This window comes from Lynx canadensis, chromosome A2 (genome assembly GCF_007474595.2).
Source record: "Lynx canadensis isolate LIC74 chromosome A2, mLynCan4.pri.v2, whole genome shotgun sequence".
NCBI lineage: Eukaryota > Metazoa > Chordata > Mammalia > Carnivora > Felidae > Lynx > Lynx canadensis.
In genome coordinates, this window is record NC_044304.2 from 125120279 (window position 1) to 125141624 (window position 21346).

General features: G+C 36.5%; 1 protein-coding gene across 7 annotated transcripts in view; it reads right to left on the reverse strand.

Annotated features, from left to right (window-relative positions):
• DPY19L1 (dpy-19 like C-mannosyltransferase 1) overlaps window positions 1-21346 on the reverse strand; it is a 106124-nt gene that overhangs the window by 26154 nt on the left and 58624 nt on the right. For all 7 annotated transcript variants that reach the window (XM_030308216.1, XM_030308217.1, XM_030308213.1 and 4 more), the window contains 6 exons: window positions 18313-18404; window positions 16320-16419; window positions 14084-14161; window positions 5482-5568; window positions 3284-3343; window positions 2667-2747 (listed from right to left, as the gene is read on the reverse strand). In XM_030308216.1, coding sequence (XP_030164076.1) covers window positions 2667-2747; window positions 3284-3343; window positions 5482-5568; window positions 14084-14161; window positions 16320-16419; window positions 18313-18404 — 498 coding nt within the window. The remainder of the gene's footprint in view (window positions 1-2666; window positions 2748-3283; window positions 3344-5481; window positions 5569-14083; window positions 14162-16319; window positions 16420-18312; window positions 18405-21346) is intronic.

The following is a 21346-nucleotide window of genomic DNA, read 5'->3' on the forward strand; positions in this document are numbered from 1 at the left end:
TGAGTGCTTCCTATGGCAGAGAAGTTGACAAATCCTTTTCCCCAATAACAACTATAAAACTGGACAAAACTGCCAAAAACAACCATATCAGGTTCTAGAAACTGACCACAAGGCAAGCAAACCGAGAAGCACTCATTCATACAAGAGCTGATGAACTCTGAGTGGACGTAGAAGGCGTCTGCAGCATTCTTGCCTGGGCTGGCCCATCTGCCATCAGATCAGCACCACGCTTGGTGGGACCAATAGTCCCCGAGGCTGGGGCTGAGCATGAAAAGCAGAACCTTTGCTACTGGAGGGTCCTGACTTGTTTGGGGGCAGACAGCAAAATGCCTATGCCCAGAGACACTATTAATAAAAGTATGGAATGGCAGGAAATGAAAGGTGAAAGCTCACAGCTTTGCCAGCCTAGTATTTCATTACTTGTGCAGTGAACAGCAGACTGGAAGACTACCTAGAAATTTTAAAAAGATTCTGGAAATGAGAAAACCAGCAAGGAGGTAAAGAAGTTCTCACATCCCCGGTGGACTAGAAAGCTGCACACACGGGCAGGGATCCTCGAGCCCAAGCTCTCCACAAACCTATGACCAACTGGGAAGTGGTATGCAGATTCACGGAAGATCCAATAAGTCATGGAAGATAGGAAAAGATGGGGCAGACCTGATGTTCAGGTGAGAGTTAACATAGTAGGCCTGACTGCTATCCTTTGAAAACCCTGCTTGCAAAGCTGGCACTTGGCTGGCATCAGAGAACTTAGATTTCAGATGGCTCCTTCTACCCTAAGTGAGAATGAACAGCGGCTCACTGTGCCCAAATTGAACAAACCCAGGCCTACCCTCAGCACCTACATTCCTTCTGGGAGTCTGGAACTTTGAATTGTGTCAGGCCGAGGGTGCCTATGTTACCAGCTCCCAGTGAAAACTGTGTCACTGAGTACTGAGCTTCCCTGGTAGACAAGCTCAAGCTTCTACCAAGAAGAGTGTGACAGAAGCAGGATGTACTGAGAAATTGGCTCACTTGGCTCCTAAAGAACAGGCGAGTGTCTAATTATCTTAATAGAAAGGGGTGAATGAAAGTGCTTCTTGAGAGCTATGGGACCTTGCCATTCTCTTCCTCTGACCAATGTCAAAATTCAGAATTTATGAGCTGATGTCCTTGATCGGTGTTACAGATTCCTAGAAATATTAAAGTTGCAATTAAATTACTTCTGATTTGGAAATAACTGTGGTTTGGTCCTGCTACAACATCAGGCTGTGACAGCAATGACGACATCACTTTAACCTGAATCAATACCTTAACTGGTTTGTCTTCTCCCAGGGAGGAAACAGATTCCGTTCACCCAGGACTTGGGCTCTTTCCTTTCCTGCTCATTCTCTGCATCCTCACTGACTCGATCACCTTTTAGCTCTCCTCTTCGCAGGTGACTTCAGGCAGGAGCCTTCCCCTCTCCTCCTCTATGTTTCTGCAGCTTTCTGTACTTGTTTTTTTAACACAGCCTTCCTCACATTGTATTACAGTTGCTAGAAATCGTTTCCACCTCACACTAGACCGTGTCTTACTCAGTTTTGTGCCTCTAGGATGCATTCTACTGCCAGGCACAAAGCAGGCACGTATTGAATGAATTAACAGGTAATTTTAGACGCCAGTTTTATACTTTAAAAAGTCTTTCCACAGCTTGCAGATCACCCACTGAACAACCCAACTGTTCAATCTTTTTTAAGCAAAAAATTCCCTTGTTCTAATGAAAACCTATATAATTATCCAATGTGTAAGAAATTAAAGCTAAACTGCACTGGGTGGAGCGGGGGGACTTCCAGGATGATTGGGAAGTAGGTGGAGCCCACGGAAGACTCCTTGGAAGTCTCAGGACTTCACAAGACCCAGTGTCAAAACTACAGCTTTAATCTATTATGGATAGAGGAAAGACAACCTGTTAAAATAAATTACAGAAAAAAGTACATGGTTTACTTTTGCTGGTTGCTGTGTTGCTTCTTTTTTAATTAATGTGTTTACTAAAACACCAAAATAAAATAGGCAAAGCAAAATTATGCAAGGAGGAATCCTTAAAGTTATAAAGCAGATTTCCATCCTACCCAGATACCAAAACAGAACAGACAAGAAAAACCCTTCTCTTCTCAATAAGGCTCACTTGGATTAAATTACCTATAATTTAGGTATAAATTATAAATTACCTATAATGTAGGTATAAATTAGGTATAAATTATAAATAAACCTTTCACAAGCACTGACTGGGAAACCTGGGATGGGAGGAATGAGGCTATAATACAGTCTATAGATTCAGAGGCTCTGAAGATGGCGTACTGATGTGTTACCAAGGGGAATTATGAAGAAACCAGAGAAAAATGACTATATGGACCTTAACATTTGAGCTTAGGACTCTAGAGCTTTCTTGCTTTAAAATTTTAAAATCTTTATGATACAGAAGGATAAAATAACAGAATTGTGTCAAGAAATTGATATTGGAGATTAGAGACTATACACAGAGTCACATTTACTTTCTATTATAGTAAATAGATAAAAAAAAATAAGTAAATAGACTTCACATTAGAATCTGGCTTAAATAGTGGTACTTTAATAACTCAGGTAATTCATTCTTAGCCTGTCTGATTCTTTTAAAGTCTTTCAAGTTTAAGCAACAATGCACTTACATCGTCTGCAATGCCAAAGATTTTAGATGTCAAATACTTGAGTACGACAGTTCCAAATAACCAAAAACATCCTTGGATAACCTACAAAAGAAAAACATAATAAAGCAAAAATAAATTGATGCTTCTGATAGCCATTCCTTGCATATAATGGAGGAAGAAAAATATAAATGCTTTAATCAACTGTGAAATAACTAGCTCCATACCCAAGAAAAAAAATGCTAAACAATGCAGCTTAAAGAATGCTACTCCAAAATCACCAAAAATAAAAATATATACATACAATATTATCAACATTATAATAATTATAGGAGATTTATACGGAATTACAGTTAAATTCCCTTTGTACTAACAGTTTCTACACACGCACTGCTCCCCAGAAACAAACATGGGTGATAAAATAAGTAAAACTAGAATTCTTCACTTATCCAATATTAATTTTAACTTGCCACATGAAAACGGCAATTTGGCCCATTAAAATTGAGCCCTAATTATGTCATAAAGCTGTTAGATATCTTGCATTACATAAAAATAGATAATTTCCTTAAAAGTAAAACATAAAATCAAAGATACATTTTAGAGAAGGAAAAACTTACACATTCAAATAGATTGATTCTTACCCATAAACTAAGTTCAGATATATTCATTTTCAGGAAATGTGGTTTCATTTCCAGTATACCCTTCATGGAGAAAATAACACAGCATGCAGTTAATACTTATATACATAAATTCAAGCACCAAAAACCACTTATAATAAGACTCTCTAGAATCTAAAACTCAGCACATTGTCAATGTTCCATATAGCATTGGATGACTTTAAGCAACAGTCCTATTTTATCCAAAGTAGATTAGGTTAGTTAGTGACTTTGTAAAATTGAAAACAAATTACCATACATTTCTACAACTGATTTTACATCTCTGATTTACCTAAGAATCAATATAATATATAATAGAGTATAATAACATATATAAAGTATATAATAATTTCAGAATTTTAGACAGTATCTTATAGTCATAAAATTTTACTTAAGTTAAATATTATCAACTCTTAGAATAAACTACAAATGAGTTTTTAGTGGACCAACCAAATACTTCTCCTCTATCAAATCTTCGCTCTCTCCTGGACATGAATAGACTCCCAAAGTATATTACCTATAGGGGGCTAAATGCACTTGCAACTTGGCAAAAGTACGGCTACAGATCAAAACATAAATAAATACATGAACCCAAATTAAATCTTTTCACAAGTTTCTGAATATCTGAGAACACAACAGGTGATAGGATTCAGGTTTCAAAGTGATAACTACAAATAAAAATAGGAAAATGAGTGTTTATAGTTGAATATGCATAAATACGCTATATTCTGTAACTGTGGGCATCATTTATTTTTATACACACCCAAATAGGAAATATACATAAATACACTTAATTCATACCTAAGACACACCTCAGTGTCAAGCAGCTAAAAGGAAACCTGACACACTGTGGGTCCTGGACTGAACTGAAGAGAAGTTTCCTGTAAAATGTACTTAGGTTAGATTTTATTGGTACCTGAATACAAGTACCAAGAGTCATGTGCTTTAATATAAGTGATAAGGACTTGCCTGTGCACACATGTAAAATATAGAACTGAGTACACTGTTAACATTTCCTGATTAGAAACAGAGTTCACTGACTGTAAGAACTATCATTAATCTCAAACTACAGCAACTCACTTAGTGATTTTTTTTGTCATTGTTGAAAACGCAGCATCACCATATGCTAATTACTTATACCTGCAACTAAGTATACTCGAGCCACACAACCTGAAAAAGGGTAGCGTGGTCCAGAGTGGGAAGAGGCATATTTCTGGGGGAAAAGGATCTTAAGTATTATTTGTGAAATGGGGCAAAGAAATAGGAAGTTCCCAATTTGTTCATGAGTTCTAGAAATCAAGAAAGCCAAAATAATCTGAGTAACTTAAACAATTATTCAAAGAGAATATATTTCAATTAAGAGAGTACAATACACTTTTGTCTTCAGAAAAGCAGCCTAATGCTAAAGCACATGCACTTTTAAACACAGGAATAGTATTTTTCCTCTTAGGTACACTAAACATTATAATGGTGAGATCCATGAATAAAAAAGGCATACCCACCTCTGGAAGTCCTTAAATTTAGGAAGATTTATATTTAGAAGGTCATCCTGCCAAAAGTGGCAGAAGGGGTTAGACGACCTTTCCCCATTTGTTCTAATTCTAGCAGACAGTCTCCCAATAATCTAAACCTGCTCTCAGTAGTGACTTAGCAAAATACAACTGAATCATCACCTGACTGAAACTATCTAAATATTTCACACAAATAGAACAGGAAAAAAAACAAAAAAACAAAAAAACTAAGAGAACCCAGGGCCCCACACCTCTGATCACAGCAAAACCAGGAGAGACTACTGCGAAGTGCCACAGGGAGGCAAGGGGGTCAGCGAGTGGAGTAGGAATAGGATAAAAACTGCAAAGAGGGGAGGAAACAAGAACAAGAAGAAAGCGTGAAACCTTTCTCAAGTGAAACCTGGGACCAAAACTTAGGTGACAGAAAAGACAAGGAAGGAGAAAGGGCAAAGTAGAGGTATGAGGCAAGGGGCTATGTTTTCCAGTATTAACTCTTTTGTTTCTTTCCTGTTTGAAAAGTGAGTACTGGAATACTCTATCGCATATAGATGAATTCATTAAAACACCTCAGGTGATTCTTATAGAAAATAACTCATGAATCCCAAGCCAGTGGTTAAAAAAACTGGTCAGTCATTAGTTTCAAAAACAGCCATATACTTAAGAGGCACTTACCCAAATAATTACCAAAGAGGAAGCATAATAAGAAGTTAATAACATTGAGTTTCCAAACATCAAAACAAAACAAAGTGCAAGAGAAATCTGGAAAAATCCAAGAAAAATATAATTAATGCACATAAAAAACACTGATTTTTATTCTTAAAATTGCACATGCCCATGATGAAATTCAAACCATTCACAAGAGAAGAGACAATGAAAGCAGCTCATGTTCTATCCCACACTTCAAAACCCAGAAGATCGCCACCATCAACAGTTTCCTGTGCATCCTTCCACATAGTCACATGTACAAATTCCAGTTTGTATTTTTTAAAAACCACAAATGGAAACTTGGCCCATAAGCTATGCTACTGCTTGCTTTACTCTGACTTTGTTTCCGAGAGCTTTCCATGAATCCAAACCAATCTAATTTATTCCATTGAATAACTGAAAAAAGTACACCAAAGTGGTTCCATAATTTACTGAACAGTCCTATGACTACTGCTGAACAGGTAAGTACCTTCCAGTTTTATTTTGCTGCTATTTTGTTTTTCCTGTTGCAAACACCGCTATGATAAGCATCCTTAGGTGTATACCTTATACACATGTCCAACACTCGTGAGATAAATTATTTTATTTTTATTGCCATAAAAAATATTGTACCAATTTACCCTCCATCAATGGGATATGAGAGCTCCTGCTGATACACACTCCTGCCAATTCTTTTAAATGTTTGACAATCTTTTTTTTTTTTTTAAGTTTTTAAGTTATTCAGAGAGAATGATCTTTTTTGTTGTTGTTGTTGTTTATTTATTCAGAGACAGAGACAGAGAGTGTGCATGCAAGCCGGGGAAAGGCAGAGAAGGAGACAGAGAATCCCAAGCAGTCTCCGTGCTGTCAGTGCAGAGCCCAACTCGGGGCTCAAACTCATGAACCAGGAGATCATGACCTGAGCCGAAATCAAGAGTCAGACGGTCAACCGATGGAGACACCCAGATGCCCCTGTTTGACAAGCTAATATAAGAAAAATGTTGCCTCATTATTTCACTTTTCCATTCTTTTAATACTGGGTAGATGCACCATCTTTTCTTCTATTTGTTGTTTTTGTTACTGTGTGTCTGAATTGCTTATTCCTACTGCCCATTTTTCTACTGGGTTTCAGTTATTTTCTTTAAGAGCTCTCTTTATATATTATGAAAAAAATCTCTCCTTATCAAACAAACATATTGTAAATATTTTTCCCAGTTCATTTTTATCTTTGTGGCATTTCTGTATTAGGATTGTTTTCCAAATTTTTATGATCATCAAATTTATCATTCATTTCCTTTAGGTCTTCCATTATCAGAAAAGCTTTAAAAATAAAATAATCCATGTTTTCTTCTAGAAGTTTTCTTTTTGAGCAATATATATGAATTTCTATCTGAATTTTAGAATCAGCTTAAGTTTCAAAACTGACATTTTTATTAGAACTGTTTTATTCAATAATATATATCACATATTTATAGCTATAATCTGTCAACTGTTGAATCTTTAGATCCAAAAATACCACATTGCTTCCATTTCTCTAAGTGTTCCTGTACTTATTCATTAGCAGAGCATAAAATTTTCTTCATGTAGATCCAGCATATTAAGTTTACTTCAAAGTATATTATTTCTGTTGCTATTCTATCAGGAATATTTTTTCATCATGTTTTCTGACTGCATAAAAAAATTATGGTAAATATACAGAAATGAATATAATCTTTTATTATTTCTAGTAGTAGTTTATTAACTTTGGTTTTTTTAGGTATTCAAAATCATATCACCTGCAAATAATATTTCTTTGTCTTCCCTTTAGTTTTGAAAGTCTTATTTTTTAATCAATTGTATTGTTTGATATTCTTTCAACAAAATTAAGTAATAAAAGTGACAATAGGCATTATCTGTCAAGCTTCTGGCATTAATGGGAATAGTTCTATTGATGCATCATTTTGTGTGACACTACTAGCTTTTGAAGTATATGTATATATTTAAAATTTCAATGAAGGGGCACCTGGGTGGCTCAGTCGATTGAGCGACCGACTTTGGCTCAGGTCATGATCTTGCGGTTTGTGAGTTCGAGCCCCGTGTCAGGCTCTGTGCTGACAGCTCAGAGCCTGGAGCCTGCTTCTGATTCTGTGTCTCCCTCTCTCTCTGTCTCTGCCCCTTCCCTGCTCACGCTCTCTCTCTCTCAAAAATAAATAGACATTAAAAAATTTTTTTTAATTTCAATGAAATTTCCATCTATTTTCATTTGATTACGATCTTAAAATAAGAAATAGATATTGACTTTTATTAAATATCTTTATAGCATCACAGGAAATGATCATATTGTTGATCTTCTAAAAATATATTGATGTAATAAATTATATTAATATAATTTCTAATGTCAAACCTTTCTCACATTCCTGGAACGAACTTAACTTTTCATGGTACATTATTCACATACACTTACTAAATGGGTAAGGAGCCAAATTCTCAAAATTTTATGACAATACCTTTTTCCCATAAGTGCTAAAATTTAAGACTAATTCTAAACTTTCCCAATCAATTCTGGCAAAAATTAGCAGAATAACATCACTTTGAATAAACAGATTCATAACCAACAATCAGGTAAAGCCATGTCAAGGGTATTCAAGAAAAAAATTAAGGCAGTATTAAAAAAGGAGGTCCTAAAGGTCTGCAGAGACATTTGTGATCCATTCCCACCTCAGCAGCCAGTCTGGTCACTTCCCTGCTCAAACCCTCCAAAAGCTTTGGTTGTCACTTTAAGGGAAAGCCAAAGGCCTTACAAACACCTACGGAACTTCTAGGGCCTTCCCCACTAACACCTGGAACCTCATTTCACATTACCTTTCCCATGTCACTCCAATCCAGCCACATCTTGGACATGCAGAAACATACCGGGCACACCCCCATCTCAGAGCTTTGGTACCCGCTGTCTCTCTTAACCTAACAGACGCTACCTCCACTCCCTCAGCTATCTCTATGTAACCTTCTCAGTGAGGCCTTATCTTTGCACCCTTTTCAATTCTGACCTCCAGTACACACTCAGCACATTTTTTATCTGCTTTCTTTTCCTAATACCTTTGGAATTAACATACTGTTTATCTTACATATTTGCTTTCTTTGTACTCTAGAATACAAGGTCCAGGGGCGCCTGGGTGGTTCTGTCGGTTAAGCATCCGACTTTGGCTCAGGTCATGATCTCATGGCTTGTGAGTTCAAGCCCCGCATCGGGCTCTGGGCTGACAGCTCAGAGCCTGGAACCTGTTTCGGATTCTGTGTCTCCCTTTCTCTGCCCCTCCTCTGCTCACACTCTGTTTCTCTCTCTCTCAAAAATAAATAAAAATAAAAAAAAAAATTTAGAATACCAGCTCTAGAAGGGAAGGGTTTCTTTCTTTTTATTGTTTTTTCACTGCTCTATCCTTAGAACCCAGGAAATGTTTGACAAACAACTCATTGCTCAAAAACATCAGTGAATTCAAATTTGAGGGAAAAAATTTGAAAAGTTGAAAAAACAAAATTAAGAACTTAAAAGGTGCAGAATAGAGATTATTACAAATTATTTAGTATTTGTCTTTTTTTGAGTATCTGTATTTTTAGTAGGTTAAAAAAAATAAGACAACACTGTGAATGACTTATGTTAGTGAACTTTTTTTTTAAGTTTATTTATTTTGAGAGAGAGAAAGCACATAAGCGAGTGCAAGCAGGGAAGGAGCAGAGAGAGAGGGACAGAAAGAATTCCAAGCAGGCTCCGTGCTGATGCAGGAGCCCCCATGAACCATGAGATCACGACCTGAGCTGAAACCAAGAGTAGGACGCTTAACGGACTGAGCTACCCAGGTGCCCCATTATGTTAGTGAAGTGTAAAACTTAGATGATATGGGACAATTCCTAGCAATGCAAAAGTTATAAAAAACTATTCAAGAAAGAAATCTAAACCGTCTTATTATCATGAAACAAGTTAGATGAGTAACTTAAAATCTGTCCACAAAGAAAACAACAGGTCCATATAGTTTAATAGGCAATATCACCAAACTTTCAGGGAATATTCCTTCCAATCTTAAACAAAATCTACCACAGAAAGAAAAGGTAGAGACAACTTACAATTAAATTCTATGGGGCTAGAATAAATCTGATATAAAAAACCATCAAGTGTGGCTGGAGCATTCTGGGAGAATAGCAGGTCTGCTCACCTAAATAACAACTGCACTGGCCAAATCTGTCTGATGGAACTGTTCTGGAACTCGGGAGTCTATTAAGAGTTACAACTTCCAGGAGAACTCTTCAATGGGAAATTGAGTTAATTTGAGTCCATTTCAGCTCTTACCTCAACAGCAGCTACCCATCGAGACACAAACAGTCCTGCACAAGTTCAAAAGCATAGGCAACAAAAGCAAAATAAACAAGTGAAACTATATCAACCTAAAAAGTTTCTGCATAGCAAAAGAAATGATCAACAATATGAAGAAGCAACTTACAGAATGAGAGAAAATATTTGCAAACCATCTAGCGGAGTTAATATTCAAAATATATAAGTTTTTACAACTCAATAGTCAAAGAAACCCAAAAGCCCACATAATCTGATTAAATATGGGCAGAAGACCTGAACAGACATTTTTCTAAGGAAAACATACAAATGGCCCACAGATATAAAAGTTGCTCAACATCACTAATCATTAGGTAAATGCAAAACAAAACCACAATGAACATCACCTTATACCTGTTAGAATGACTATTATAAAAAAGACAAGAGATAAGTGTTGAAGAGGATGTGGAAAAAAGGAACCCTTGTTTTCTGTTGGTGGGAATGTAAATTGGTACAGCCACTATGGAAGATAGTATGGAGGTTTCTTAGGAAATTAAAAGCAGAACTACCATATGATCCAGCAATCCCAAAGAAAGAAAATGAAAACAGGATCTCAAAGAGGTATCTGTACTCCCATATTCACTGCAGCCTTATTCATAAGAGCCAAGACATGGAAATAACCTAAGTTTGCATCAATGAATAAATAGATATTGAAATTGTGATGTGTGTGCGTACACACACACACACACACACACACACACACACACACAAAATGCAAAAATTATTCATCCATAAAAAAAGGAAATCCTTCCATTTGCATCAACATGGATGGATCTTGAACACATCATGCTAAGTAAAATAATACATTAAGAAAAAAATAACTGGCACAGTTAAAATCATAGACATAGAAAGCAGAATGGGGGTTTCCAGGAGCTGGAGGGGAAGAAGGGGAATAGGTAATTATTGTTTAATGGGTATAGAGATTCTATCTCAAAAGATGAAAAGAGTTTGAGAGATGGTGGTAATGGGTGCATAACAATGTGAATATACTTAATACCATTGATGGGTACACTTAAAAAGCTTAAGATAGTGAATGTTACATTATGTATATTTTACCACAATAAAAACATGGAAAAAATTTCTGTTTGGAAATAATTATTTATTTTCCTTTAAATAACTATAGGGATTTAGGAACCTGTAAAGTGATAACGAAAGAAGGTATTTCACAGTAAGAAACTAGTTCCGTAGTTAGTAAGTCACATCATAAACCATATACCATTCACCCAAGACAGGTTCTACTACAAATAAACCTGAGTAATGTTAGTACTTTTTAACTGTAATTGAGTCAAACACCTTACCCATAGTCACCTGTGTGACCGTGTGACTGACCAACTCTAAATGCTAATTATTTTTTTTAAATGTTTATTTATTTTGAGAGAGAGAGAGACTAAGCGAGCAGGGGAGGGTCAGAGAAAGAATCCCAAGCAGGCTCCACCCTGTCAGAGCAGAGACAGACATAGGGCTCGATCCCACGAACTTGAGATCATGACCTGAATGGAAATCAAGAGTTGGACATGTAACCGACTGAGCCACCCATGTGCCCCTACACAATTATTCTGATTTTTGCTGCAATCAAAATTTTGTCTAATCCCATTCATGAAGAGATTTAAAAAGAGATAAAAAAAGAGATTTAAAAAATTCATGAAGAGCAAAATGAATCCAGTAATATATAAAAATTGTATTTAGTCCATAAAAGCAAGGTTTCTTGCTGTATAATATCAATTAATATAATTTACCACAGTAACATATTAGAGGGAAATATACACAGGATCATCTAGACAGACACTTTAGAAAAGCATTTGATGAAACTTAGCTTTTATTAATTTCTTTTAAGAGGTGCTCAAAGCTTGAGGACATGTTAGAAAGACAAAGAAGCCAGCTTTACGTAGCTGGCCAAATCAGGAACAAGTTAAGCATAAAAGCATAAAAATAAATAATGAAAATGGTGGATTATACTGCAGTGAATAAAACAGATGCCATTTTCTCTTGGACATAAGAGAGAAAGTGGTAAGAGATTTGAATAGGAACATCACAAAAAAGGAAGCACAAAGGGCCCATAAACACACGAAAAGATCTTTGGCTTTATTGACAATCAGGGAAAATGCAAATTAAGGCCATAAGATACCATTTTATACTCACCCGAAAGACAAAATAAAAAAAGGATGTACAATAATATGAGCTATATATTATCCATTACTGTTTGAGGTAGTCTAATCATTTTTGAAAAACAATACAGGATTAAATTAAAAAGCTGAACATGTATATAATTTACCGCCCAGGAGTTCTACTGTTAGGTAAATACCCTAGAGAAATTCTTAATATATATGCCTCAGGAGGTACATGTGACAATATACAGCATTATTCATAAAAGAAAAAGAAGAGGAAAAAACCTAAATGTCTTTCAACAAGAAAATGGGTAAATAAATTGTGCTTTGTTTATACAATGGAAAGTGCAAAGCAAAGAAAACGTCTGAACTCCAGTAACATCAAAATCTCAGAAACCTAAGTAAAAATGTAAGTCTCATAAACAGATACCATTTTTACAAACCTTAAAAACAATACTAACCTATAATAAAAAGGGTATATTATTCAGGAATACATAAAAGGTAAAGTCACCAAGAAAAGCAAGTTAGTTATAATTTAACAAGTCAGGAGACTGATTATCCCTAGGAGAAGTGAGGGGGATGTATCTAGGGCACACAAGGATTTTCAAGTAATGACGGTTCTATTTTTCAGTTAGAGGGTGGGCTCATGCTTGTTAATTTTACAACTGTACTAAAAACCTCCCTATATATTATAATGTCCTTTTACAGAGAATAAAAAACAATACTGTCATATTATAATAACATCAAAATTATAGGGAAAAGAAAACATTAAATTTTAAAAATTAGTGACAATGACAGATACTCTTGAAGAATAAACATTCATCAAAATAAACCATCCAGCGCCTTAGGACCTTTGTTCTAACTGTTCCATGATATCTACTTAGCTAATTCCCTCTCCTTCCAATCTTTGCTTTCCTCTCCTCTTCTTCCTAAAGACCTGCCCTAACTACTTACTTGATATCTTAATCTCCCACCACCTAAGACTGGCACTCCTGAAAAAATTAAAAATAGAGAACTACCCTATGACCCAGCAATAGCACTACTAGGAATTTACCCAAGGGATACAGGAGTGCTGATGCATAGGGGCACTTGTACCCCAATGTTTATAGCAGCGCTTTCAACAATAGCCAAATTACAGAAAAAGCCTAAATATCCATCAACTGATGAATGGATAAAGAAGATGTGGTTTATATATACAATGGAATACTACTTGGCAATGAGAAAGAATGAAATCTGGACATTTGCAGCAATGTGGATGGAACTGGAAGGTATTATGCTGAGTGAAATAAGTCAGTCAGAGAAGGACAGATATCATATGTTTTTACTCATATGTGGACCTTGAGAAACTAACAGAATACCATGAGGGAAGGGAAGGGAAAAAAAAAAATTTACAGAGAGGGAGGGAGGCAAACCATAAGAGACTCTTAAATACAGAGAACAAACTGAGGGTGGATGGGGGGGGTGGGTAGGGGAGAGGGGAAAATGGGTGATGGGCATCGAGGAGGGCACTTGTTGGGATGAGCACCGGGTGTTGTATGTAAGCCAATTTGACAATAAATTATATTAAAAATTATATTAAATTAAAAAAAAAAAGACTTGCACTCCTGATTGCCCTGAGGTACCTTGATTTGTTCTTTTCTTTTTTTCTACAGTCCTGTGTCACCTTCTAATACTATATACTTTGCCCATTTACTGTGTTCATTATTTACCCTCTGTGCTCTCGCATTCCCCATTCTCCCAGAATGTGATTAACATGGATGCTGGGATCTGTGTAGTTCTAGTCTCAGGTACAACCCACATGCCTGGATAGTTGGTGCTCAGAAATGAACATTCCACTTCATTTTAACAGAAGGCTCCTGGATAATACACCATTCTATGTTTCTCTCTCACGAATTCTTTTACTTGTAGCAAGTCAGGCACAATCTCAAACCAGATAACATGACCCAAATTAAAATTTTCTGGGTGGCCTATTTTAAAACATGGTCTGTTAATTATATCACAATATTTGAATGACACTTTTTTTAGTTATGGAATCCTATTATGAGTTTCAACCATGTGTATAACAAATAGTAACGAGGAGTTTAAGGTCAAAGTAAATCGAAAAACAAAAAATTTAAACCATTACCATGTGTATATAAATGATCTTCCGTAATTTGCATACATCAATGTATCCCACAACATATACTGCAAATAATGATGCAATCTGAAATTTAAGAAGAAGTTAAATTATAAATAAAAATTACATACATAATGAATACCTATAAGAATGAAAAAAAGATTATTTTTTGTTTTTTCTCACTTTGATTTGTATTTATATTAAAAGGAAATTCTTTAGTTTCTCTCTTACCTGCCAATTTACTATTGAATATGGTCAATATATAAATATAGCAAATATTGATGTTTTTCCTTCCATACACAGCTGTCTTACATAACCATGTAAATTTTCTACTTTGTGGATTATTCAACACAATACTCATTATAATGTCAGGGTGACTCTACTGTCAACATGTACAATTACAAAGTGCCTTGCCCAATCAAAAAATATAAAAATTTAATTATAATGTATGATAATTAATACATAATTGGGAAAGGTACATTGAATTCAAAAGTAATCATGTAATGAGTGTGTGTGTAAAAATGCATTAAGTTCTGCTTATTAGTCACTCTTTACAAGAATCTCCATTAGTGTTCTCTTTCATATAAATATTCAAGTACTTGTTATAATCAAATTTATCAAATTTCAAATTAGAAGGATAATTTTCACCACTTTTAACTTTCTTCACAGTTTTGAAGAAACCTGCATATATATTTACCAAGAATTCAAGGAGTACTGGAGTTATTTAGATGAATTAATTGATTAAATGATAACAATGTACCTCTTCATAAAATATAGTTACTCGGTCAAACAATGACTCTCCACCCTTCATGGAGAAAGCAACTCAGATTAAATTCCATGCTTCCCCTACCACACAAACATGGTACAAATGAGCTGTAAAGTGGCTGAATGCTTAAACACAGAACTTAAAATTTCATTCATCAAGTTATTTATCTCCAAAATGATCTACAACAAATTTTCTCATTAGCAAGAAAAACAAGATTTCCCTTTACCAGGGATTTACCCAAGGGGAACACTGCATTGCCTAAGGATGAGACTAATATGACATGGTAACTGGGAGGAAGTGTGCCTCGTTATTCAACATAAGCCCCTCACTCCGTGCAACGCCTTCCCCCACTCACCCCCCCCCCAAAAAAAAACCAACAACGCAGGTTAGCACCCCTAGCTGGAAGCAACGGGAACTCTCCCTTTCCATCCAGAGTCAAGCAATACACAGCAGGCCTACAAGGGTAGACTCTTAAGGAGTGTCTCTCAGGGACATATTTAAGCAGACACATTTAAAATGTCACCAAGCTAAAGGAAACAAGGGAGCCTAAAAGGTAAGATCAAAGAAAGAATGAAGTACAAATAGAGCCTCTTTTTAAAAAATAATGATAAAAGCAGCTGACCTTACTGGCATCTTGCTAAGTACCAGCAATGTGTTAAGTCTAATATACATTCCCTCATCTGATCCTAACCCAATAAAGTAGGTTCTTTCATTTTCTCTATCTCACAACGGAGAAAACTGAAACTAAGCAAAGTTAAGCAGTTTGTCTAAGTCAAGCGGCTAGTGGACAGAGTTAGGAATCAAACCCAGGTCTTACTTCATATCTCAAGCAAGATATTTCCAAGATTACAAAGCAACTCTTAATCTGCTTTATATGAATAGGAAGATGGCAAGCACAATGAGGGAGCAGAAGTAGCTGGGGGCGGGGAGCAGCATAGGGAGAGACCACCCACAATTCACTCCCTCTCTCAGCAAGCACCTTCACCTTGCTTCATATACTTCTATTTGAAGGGAGAAGGGGGCAAGAATGCACAGAAAAATGATAAATTATAGATTGGTGGGGGAGCTCTACAAATAAGAACTGTTTAGCTCCCTGTCCTATGTTATCCTGCGTGCATTTATGCTCTGGGTAAGAATGTACAGCGTTATTCATAAAAGAAGTACATTTATTTAAGAGAAATACTTAAAGTTTTAGCGCTGGTCCTCTTTTAAGCACACTAGCAACACCGAATAACAAATATGAGTAGGCTCTTCAGTTTGAGTTCAATAAAGGCACTCCACTAGTAAGTCAATAAGGAGCACTCACTAATACATAAATGTTACATATTTCCCTATCTTGAACTTTCTTTAAAAGTATTAACTAAAAAACATTTTAGGACTTAGAATCATGTAATATCTCAGTTCTATAATTTTACACAAGTGAGTACACATAATCAAACACACTGAGCTTAATTCCATTTAAAACTGTAAGCACCGTACCTGAGTAAGAAGCACGAACTGAGCAAACTGCCATGGAAGCATGAAAAATACATTGGAAATGCAGAGTGCAATCAGGCTTCCTCTATAAAGTTTTGTAGCCCTTGGGAAGATAAAATAAATATGAGTAAGTTTAACCACGAGATATTCTAGCACGGCCCCGAAATGCTGCAAATTAGTATCCCTAAACATAATCTGGTTATAACATAAACCAGACATGAAATGAACATATGGGTTAGAAATTATACTCCCTGACACTCAATTCCAACACCTTTCCATGAACAAAACAAAGCTTGCCAGAGAGAAAGGGCAGTTGGGTCAGTATATCCGTTGAATTTTTTCAAACTGTATTTTGGCGAATTTATAATCAAACATATTTAATGCTCCATCCCAATAGCTTCATTTGGAGAGTCAGAAGATGTGTATAAAAAAGTAGCATATTCTAAGTGCCAAGTATTCTGCAGATAAATTGAATTCCGAATACGGGCTGAGCAGTGGGAAAATCTGTGGAGGGTGTGGGATAAAAGTTGGGTCCTGCCCAGGGAGGACCCAGAGAAGAGAAGAGAAGAGAAGAGAAGAGAAGAGAAGAGAAGAGAAGAGAAGAGAAGAGAAGAGAAGAGGCAGCAAAGGCAAGGGGCCACTGTGGAGCACCCTTAGAGGCTTCACTTTCCTGACTTGTAATTTAGGGGACCTTCAGGAAGGTGAGGCAATTTTATCTTTTGTGCTAGTTTTGAGAAGTACTTTTCTCCTAAATCAGTGAGCCAACGAGGAGCCCCCAACATGTCTAACATCTGCGCAAAGTGAAGTGTATATGCTAACACAATGCAGTATACACCTTAAAGAGATCCTCCTCAGGATAAACCTACCTGGGGCACTGAGCGCCACCACAAAATGCCTTTCTTTGCTTCCTTAAGCATCCCGTTTCCGAGGACATCCCTCTCTGCTCTTCTAATCCAACTCTTTATATCATGTCCCTATATCAAGTACTTTTAAAATCCAGGCAACCTTTTTGTGAGCTATGAAATCAATTTATTAGCTGCAAACCCGTAATTTTTAATGGAGTGAATACATCCCACATTCAGAGAGGGGCCTGTCTACCTAAGGGACAAGGCCACATAATGGCTCTAGTCCTGCTGAGGTTGTCACAGGTGGAAATGGATCGTCCAAACGGTTTTGGTGTAACAGATTTTAACCAGCTTCTCCTACATTCTGCCGATTGTCGAAGGGAGTTCTTAGTCTGAGTCATCTTCAGAGTTTCGTCAGGCTTTGTTCTATTTTTTTCGCAGTCCCCATTTTGTTTAATTTTTACCCTCTGAATCAAGGCAACATCCATCCAAACTCAATATTCATCGACACAAAGGAGAGAGAAGTGTTCTTGGTCCTACTCTCTTCCATTCATATGGTGCGTGAATCTCTGTGAGGTCTCTAGCTGAAGGCCAGATGAACGTGAGAAAGCCCAATCCAATCCTGAACTTCCAGCAGGAATTCTCCTAGTAAGTGTATCTTTTTACGCTTTTCTTTTTACGCTTACTGTCTGATTCTAGGGGATGCTAAACACATACAGGAAGAATTACACGCGTGAACGTACCTGGCCACAATTATTCTACGAACTGTTCTTTCCTCTGAAGGACTGTATCTTACAGGTTACACTCTACTGCCATCAGTCTTCCCCCTTCTCTGCCTACTTTTGGGAAGCCGTGGTGGCAGCGGAAAGTGACTTGGGAAAGAGGAGATGGCAAGAGTGAAAGCAGATTTGCTGCTCCTCGAGCAACTAAGGAAAAAAGGGAGAAGACTGGAAGGCAGCTGAAGAAAATGTTTTTGGTGCTAAATATTTTGAAGGTATACACTTAAAATAACCATGGATTCAACCTAGCAAGGGCATCGTCTTAATTATTTCATTCCATTGACTGTTTTTATTATGGAAGCTTAAAAAATTCTAGCTTAGGTTATTCAATGCAAAACAAACAAATTAGACCTAAGGAGAAGTCAAAGTTACCTGAGAATGTGAGTCACAAGCAACATCTGAAGTACAAGGAATGGATAGGAGAAGCTTTCGCGGAGAGGTGGTGTCCACATCACACGTGTGCACTAAAAACAAAAACAGAATTCATAGTGTATGGTCTGTCTGTTGAATGTGTTAAGTAAGACATACTAATCGAAAGCAGCTATTTACGAACACAAAAAAAGTTTTTTTTCACACATAATTTAAATGGTATGTTGGAAAACAAGCTGCTAGGTTTTCCACCAACAGCAAAACTGAAAAGTGAGAAGCGAAACATTATTGAGAGGGGGACACACATGGCATAAGATCTTGTGAAATAGTAACATGAATTGTCAACAACAAATACCAACAGACTTCAACTACAGCCTAAAAGGAAAGTGGGGAAAGCACGAGCAAGAAAATGTTCCGCCAAAATGAAAAATGTTTCATTTTGAATTGGTGGTGGAAACCTGTTTAGTTTGTCTTCTTCCACTTGAATTTCAGCAAAACTATCCATAACCAATACTTCAAAACTCTTTGTAGTTATCAATGTCAGTATTTTTATGCACAATGCTGCTTTACAAAAAAGTGGGGGGGGGGCAGCATTCCATTTCTGTTTTTACTTTTTCTTTGCCCAAGCTACCCTTGGCTGCAAAATATTTAAAAGTGGCAGAGGGGATCAAATAAAAAATAACAAATCCTAAAATGTAATGTACCAACTCTACTAAAGAACTCACTTTGGACATAAATAAATAATGTTCTATCCCAGTTTTAGTACTCTTACCATTTTTCTGCATCTATACGAAATGTATTAATAAGTCTATCTTTCAATTAAAGGAAAACTATACTGAATGACATATAAACAATCTGATTTTACTACTATTAAGCTACTCACACTAGATGAAATCATTACATCTTTCAAGTCAAACAGATTTACTTAATTTTGTTTTTTTAAGATTTTTTATTTTTTTTATTTTTTAAGTACTCTCTACACCCAGCGTGGGGCTTGAACTCACAACCCCAAGAGTAAGAGTCACATGCTCTACCAAAGGAGTCAGCCAGGTGCTCCAAGCAGAGTTACTTTATTTTTTTTTTTTTTTCAACGTTTATTTATTTTTGCGACAGAGAGAGACAGAGCATGAACGGGGGAGGGGCAGAGGGAGAGGGAGACACAGAATCGGAAACAGGCTCCAGGCTCTGAGCCATCAGCCCAGAGCCCGACGCGGGGCTCGAACTCCCGGACCGCGAGATCGTGACCTGGCTGAAGTCGGACGCTTAACCGACTGCGCCACCCAGGCGCCCCCAAGCAGAGTTACTTTAAAGACTACATGGAATTACAAAGACCACAGTGAATAAAGGAAATAAACCTTTCCTTTATTTTAGCTCTGCTTCAGACTATTAGATATTTCCACTACTGCTATAGAAAATTTGAGCCAATTTACTTCTCTTTTTAACCAAAATTCACCATCCTCTATGAAATTTAACATAGATACCTATTTATAAATGAACTATACACACAAGAGAATTCTGAAAAGATTGAAAAAGTCTTTTTAAAATGCATATTTATTGTTACTGGAAGGCAATTTAAAAAATCTGTTAGTTTACCAAATTAATTAGAAATTTCAGTATGATTGATAGTAGAGATATATAACCATACTTTATAAAGCTATCAATCTCTGTGCAAAAACCAAGAAGAAAATATTTAAACTATGTAATTCAGAATTTGAGAATTTTCTCCATTCAGACTGTTTACCTACGTTTATTTTATTACCCAAATTCAACTATGGTGCCATCTCTTAGAAATTCATTTCTTTTACTAGCTGAAGTCGCTCAATTCTCTAAAACTCAATTACATCCCTTGTAAAACGTAGGATGAGAAGGCCAAATTACAGAACTGAAACAAAGAGCAAGGTCATCTGCCTCTGCAAAGTTAAGAGTGAATGAATGCAAATGTATGGGAAAGTGCTTATTTCTTCTCCAATGACACCATGTGCTTTACTAGATCTGGTACAAACATAACTGCTGGTCCAGATGACCCCAAGTAATTTGAAAATAGTAAACAGGTTTGCTTTAATCAGACCTTAAGTCTCAACAAGTAAGTATTTTCCTCTAATTATAATACAGTTCTCTACATAGGATGATAGTTCAAAAGGCCTTCTAAAGGCATCACTGTGAAATTTAGGAATTATAGAAGGGAATAAACGTGTGAGCTCCTTCACATGGGGTTACACACTGTGTTACGCACACTCAGGCAAAATACAAGAAACTCCTGAATTATGAAAATGAACTCAATGAAAATCTGTTTCTTTAAGCTGTCCTCTTATAGTATATAATTTCTGGCACATATTTTGAAGCACTAAATAATGCTGCAGCATGATACGGCCCAGGTATTGACAACAATAGCTCCAATTTTCTACTTAGGAAAGCCTGAATTTCAAATCATCTACTCAAGAATCAAAAACCCAGGAATTTCAACAGTAGGCAGCTTCATTTGTCAAGCTCTATTTTTTTTTTTAATTTTTTTTTTTTTAACGTTTATTTGTTTTTGAGACAGAGAGAGACAGAGCATGAACAGCGGAGGGTCAGAGAGAGGGAGACACAGAATCTGAAACAGGCTCCAGGCTCTGAGAGCCCGACGCGGGGCTCGAACTCACGGACCACGAGATCATGACGTGAGCTGAAGTCGGCCGCTCAACCGACTGAGCCACCCAGGCGCCCCTGTCAAGCTCTATTTTCAAATGGCTTACGTATACTATTAGAGATCTAGCATAATCTAATCTACTTTTCTTCATAATGTAAAACTAAATAGGAGAACAACTAACTCGTGAATTATAAATTAGTTAATATCAGAAAGATCGTGTTTAAGGCTTGTTCTAAGAGTTTTGGCCAGAGCTGATATTTGTAGGATTAGTCATAAATTGTTGTTGGTATAATGTCTAGGTTTACAATAAATTATCCCCCTTCTGAATGCTGCACCACAATATTAGCTATAACATTGCTTTATATTGCTTACTGCTCATTATAATATTGTGTTAAACCCTGCACTTAA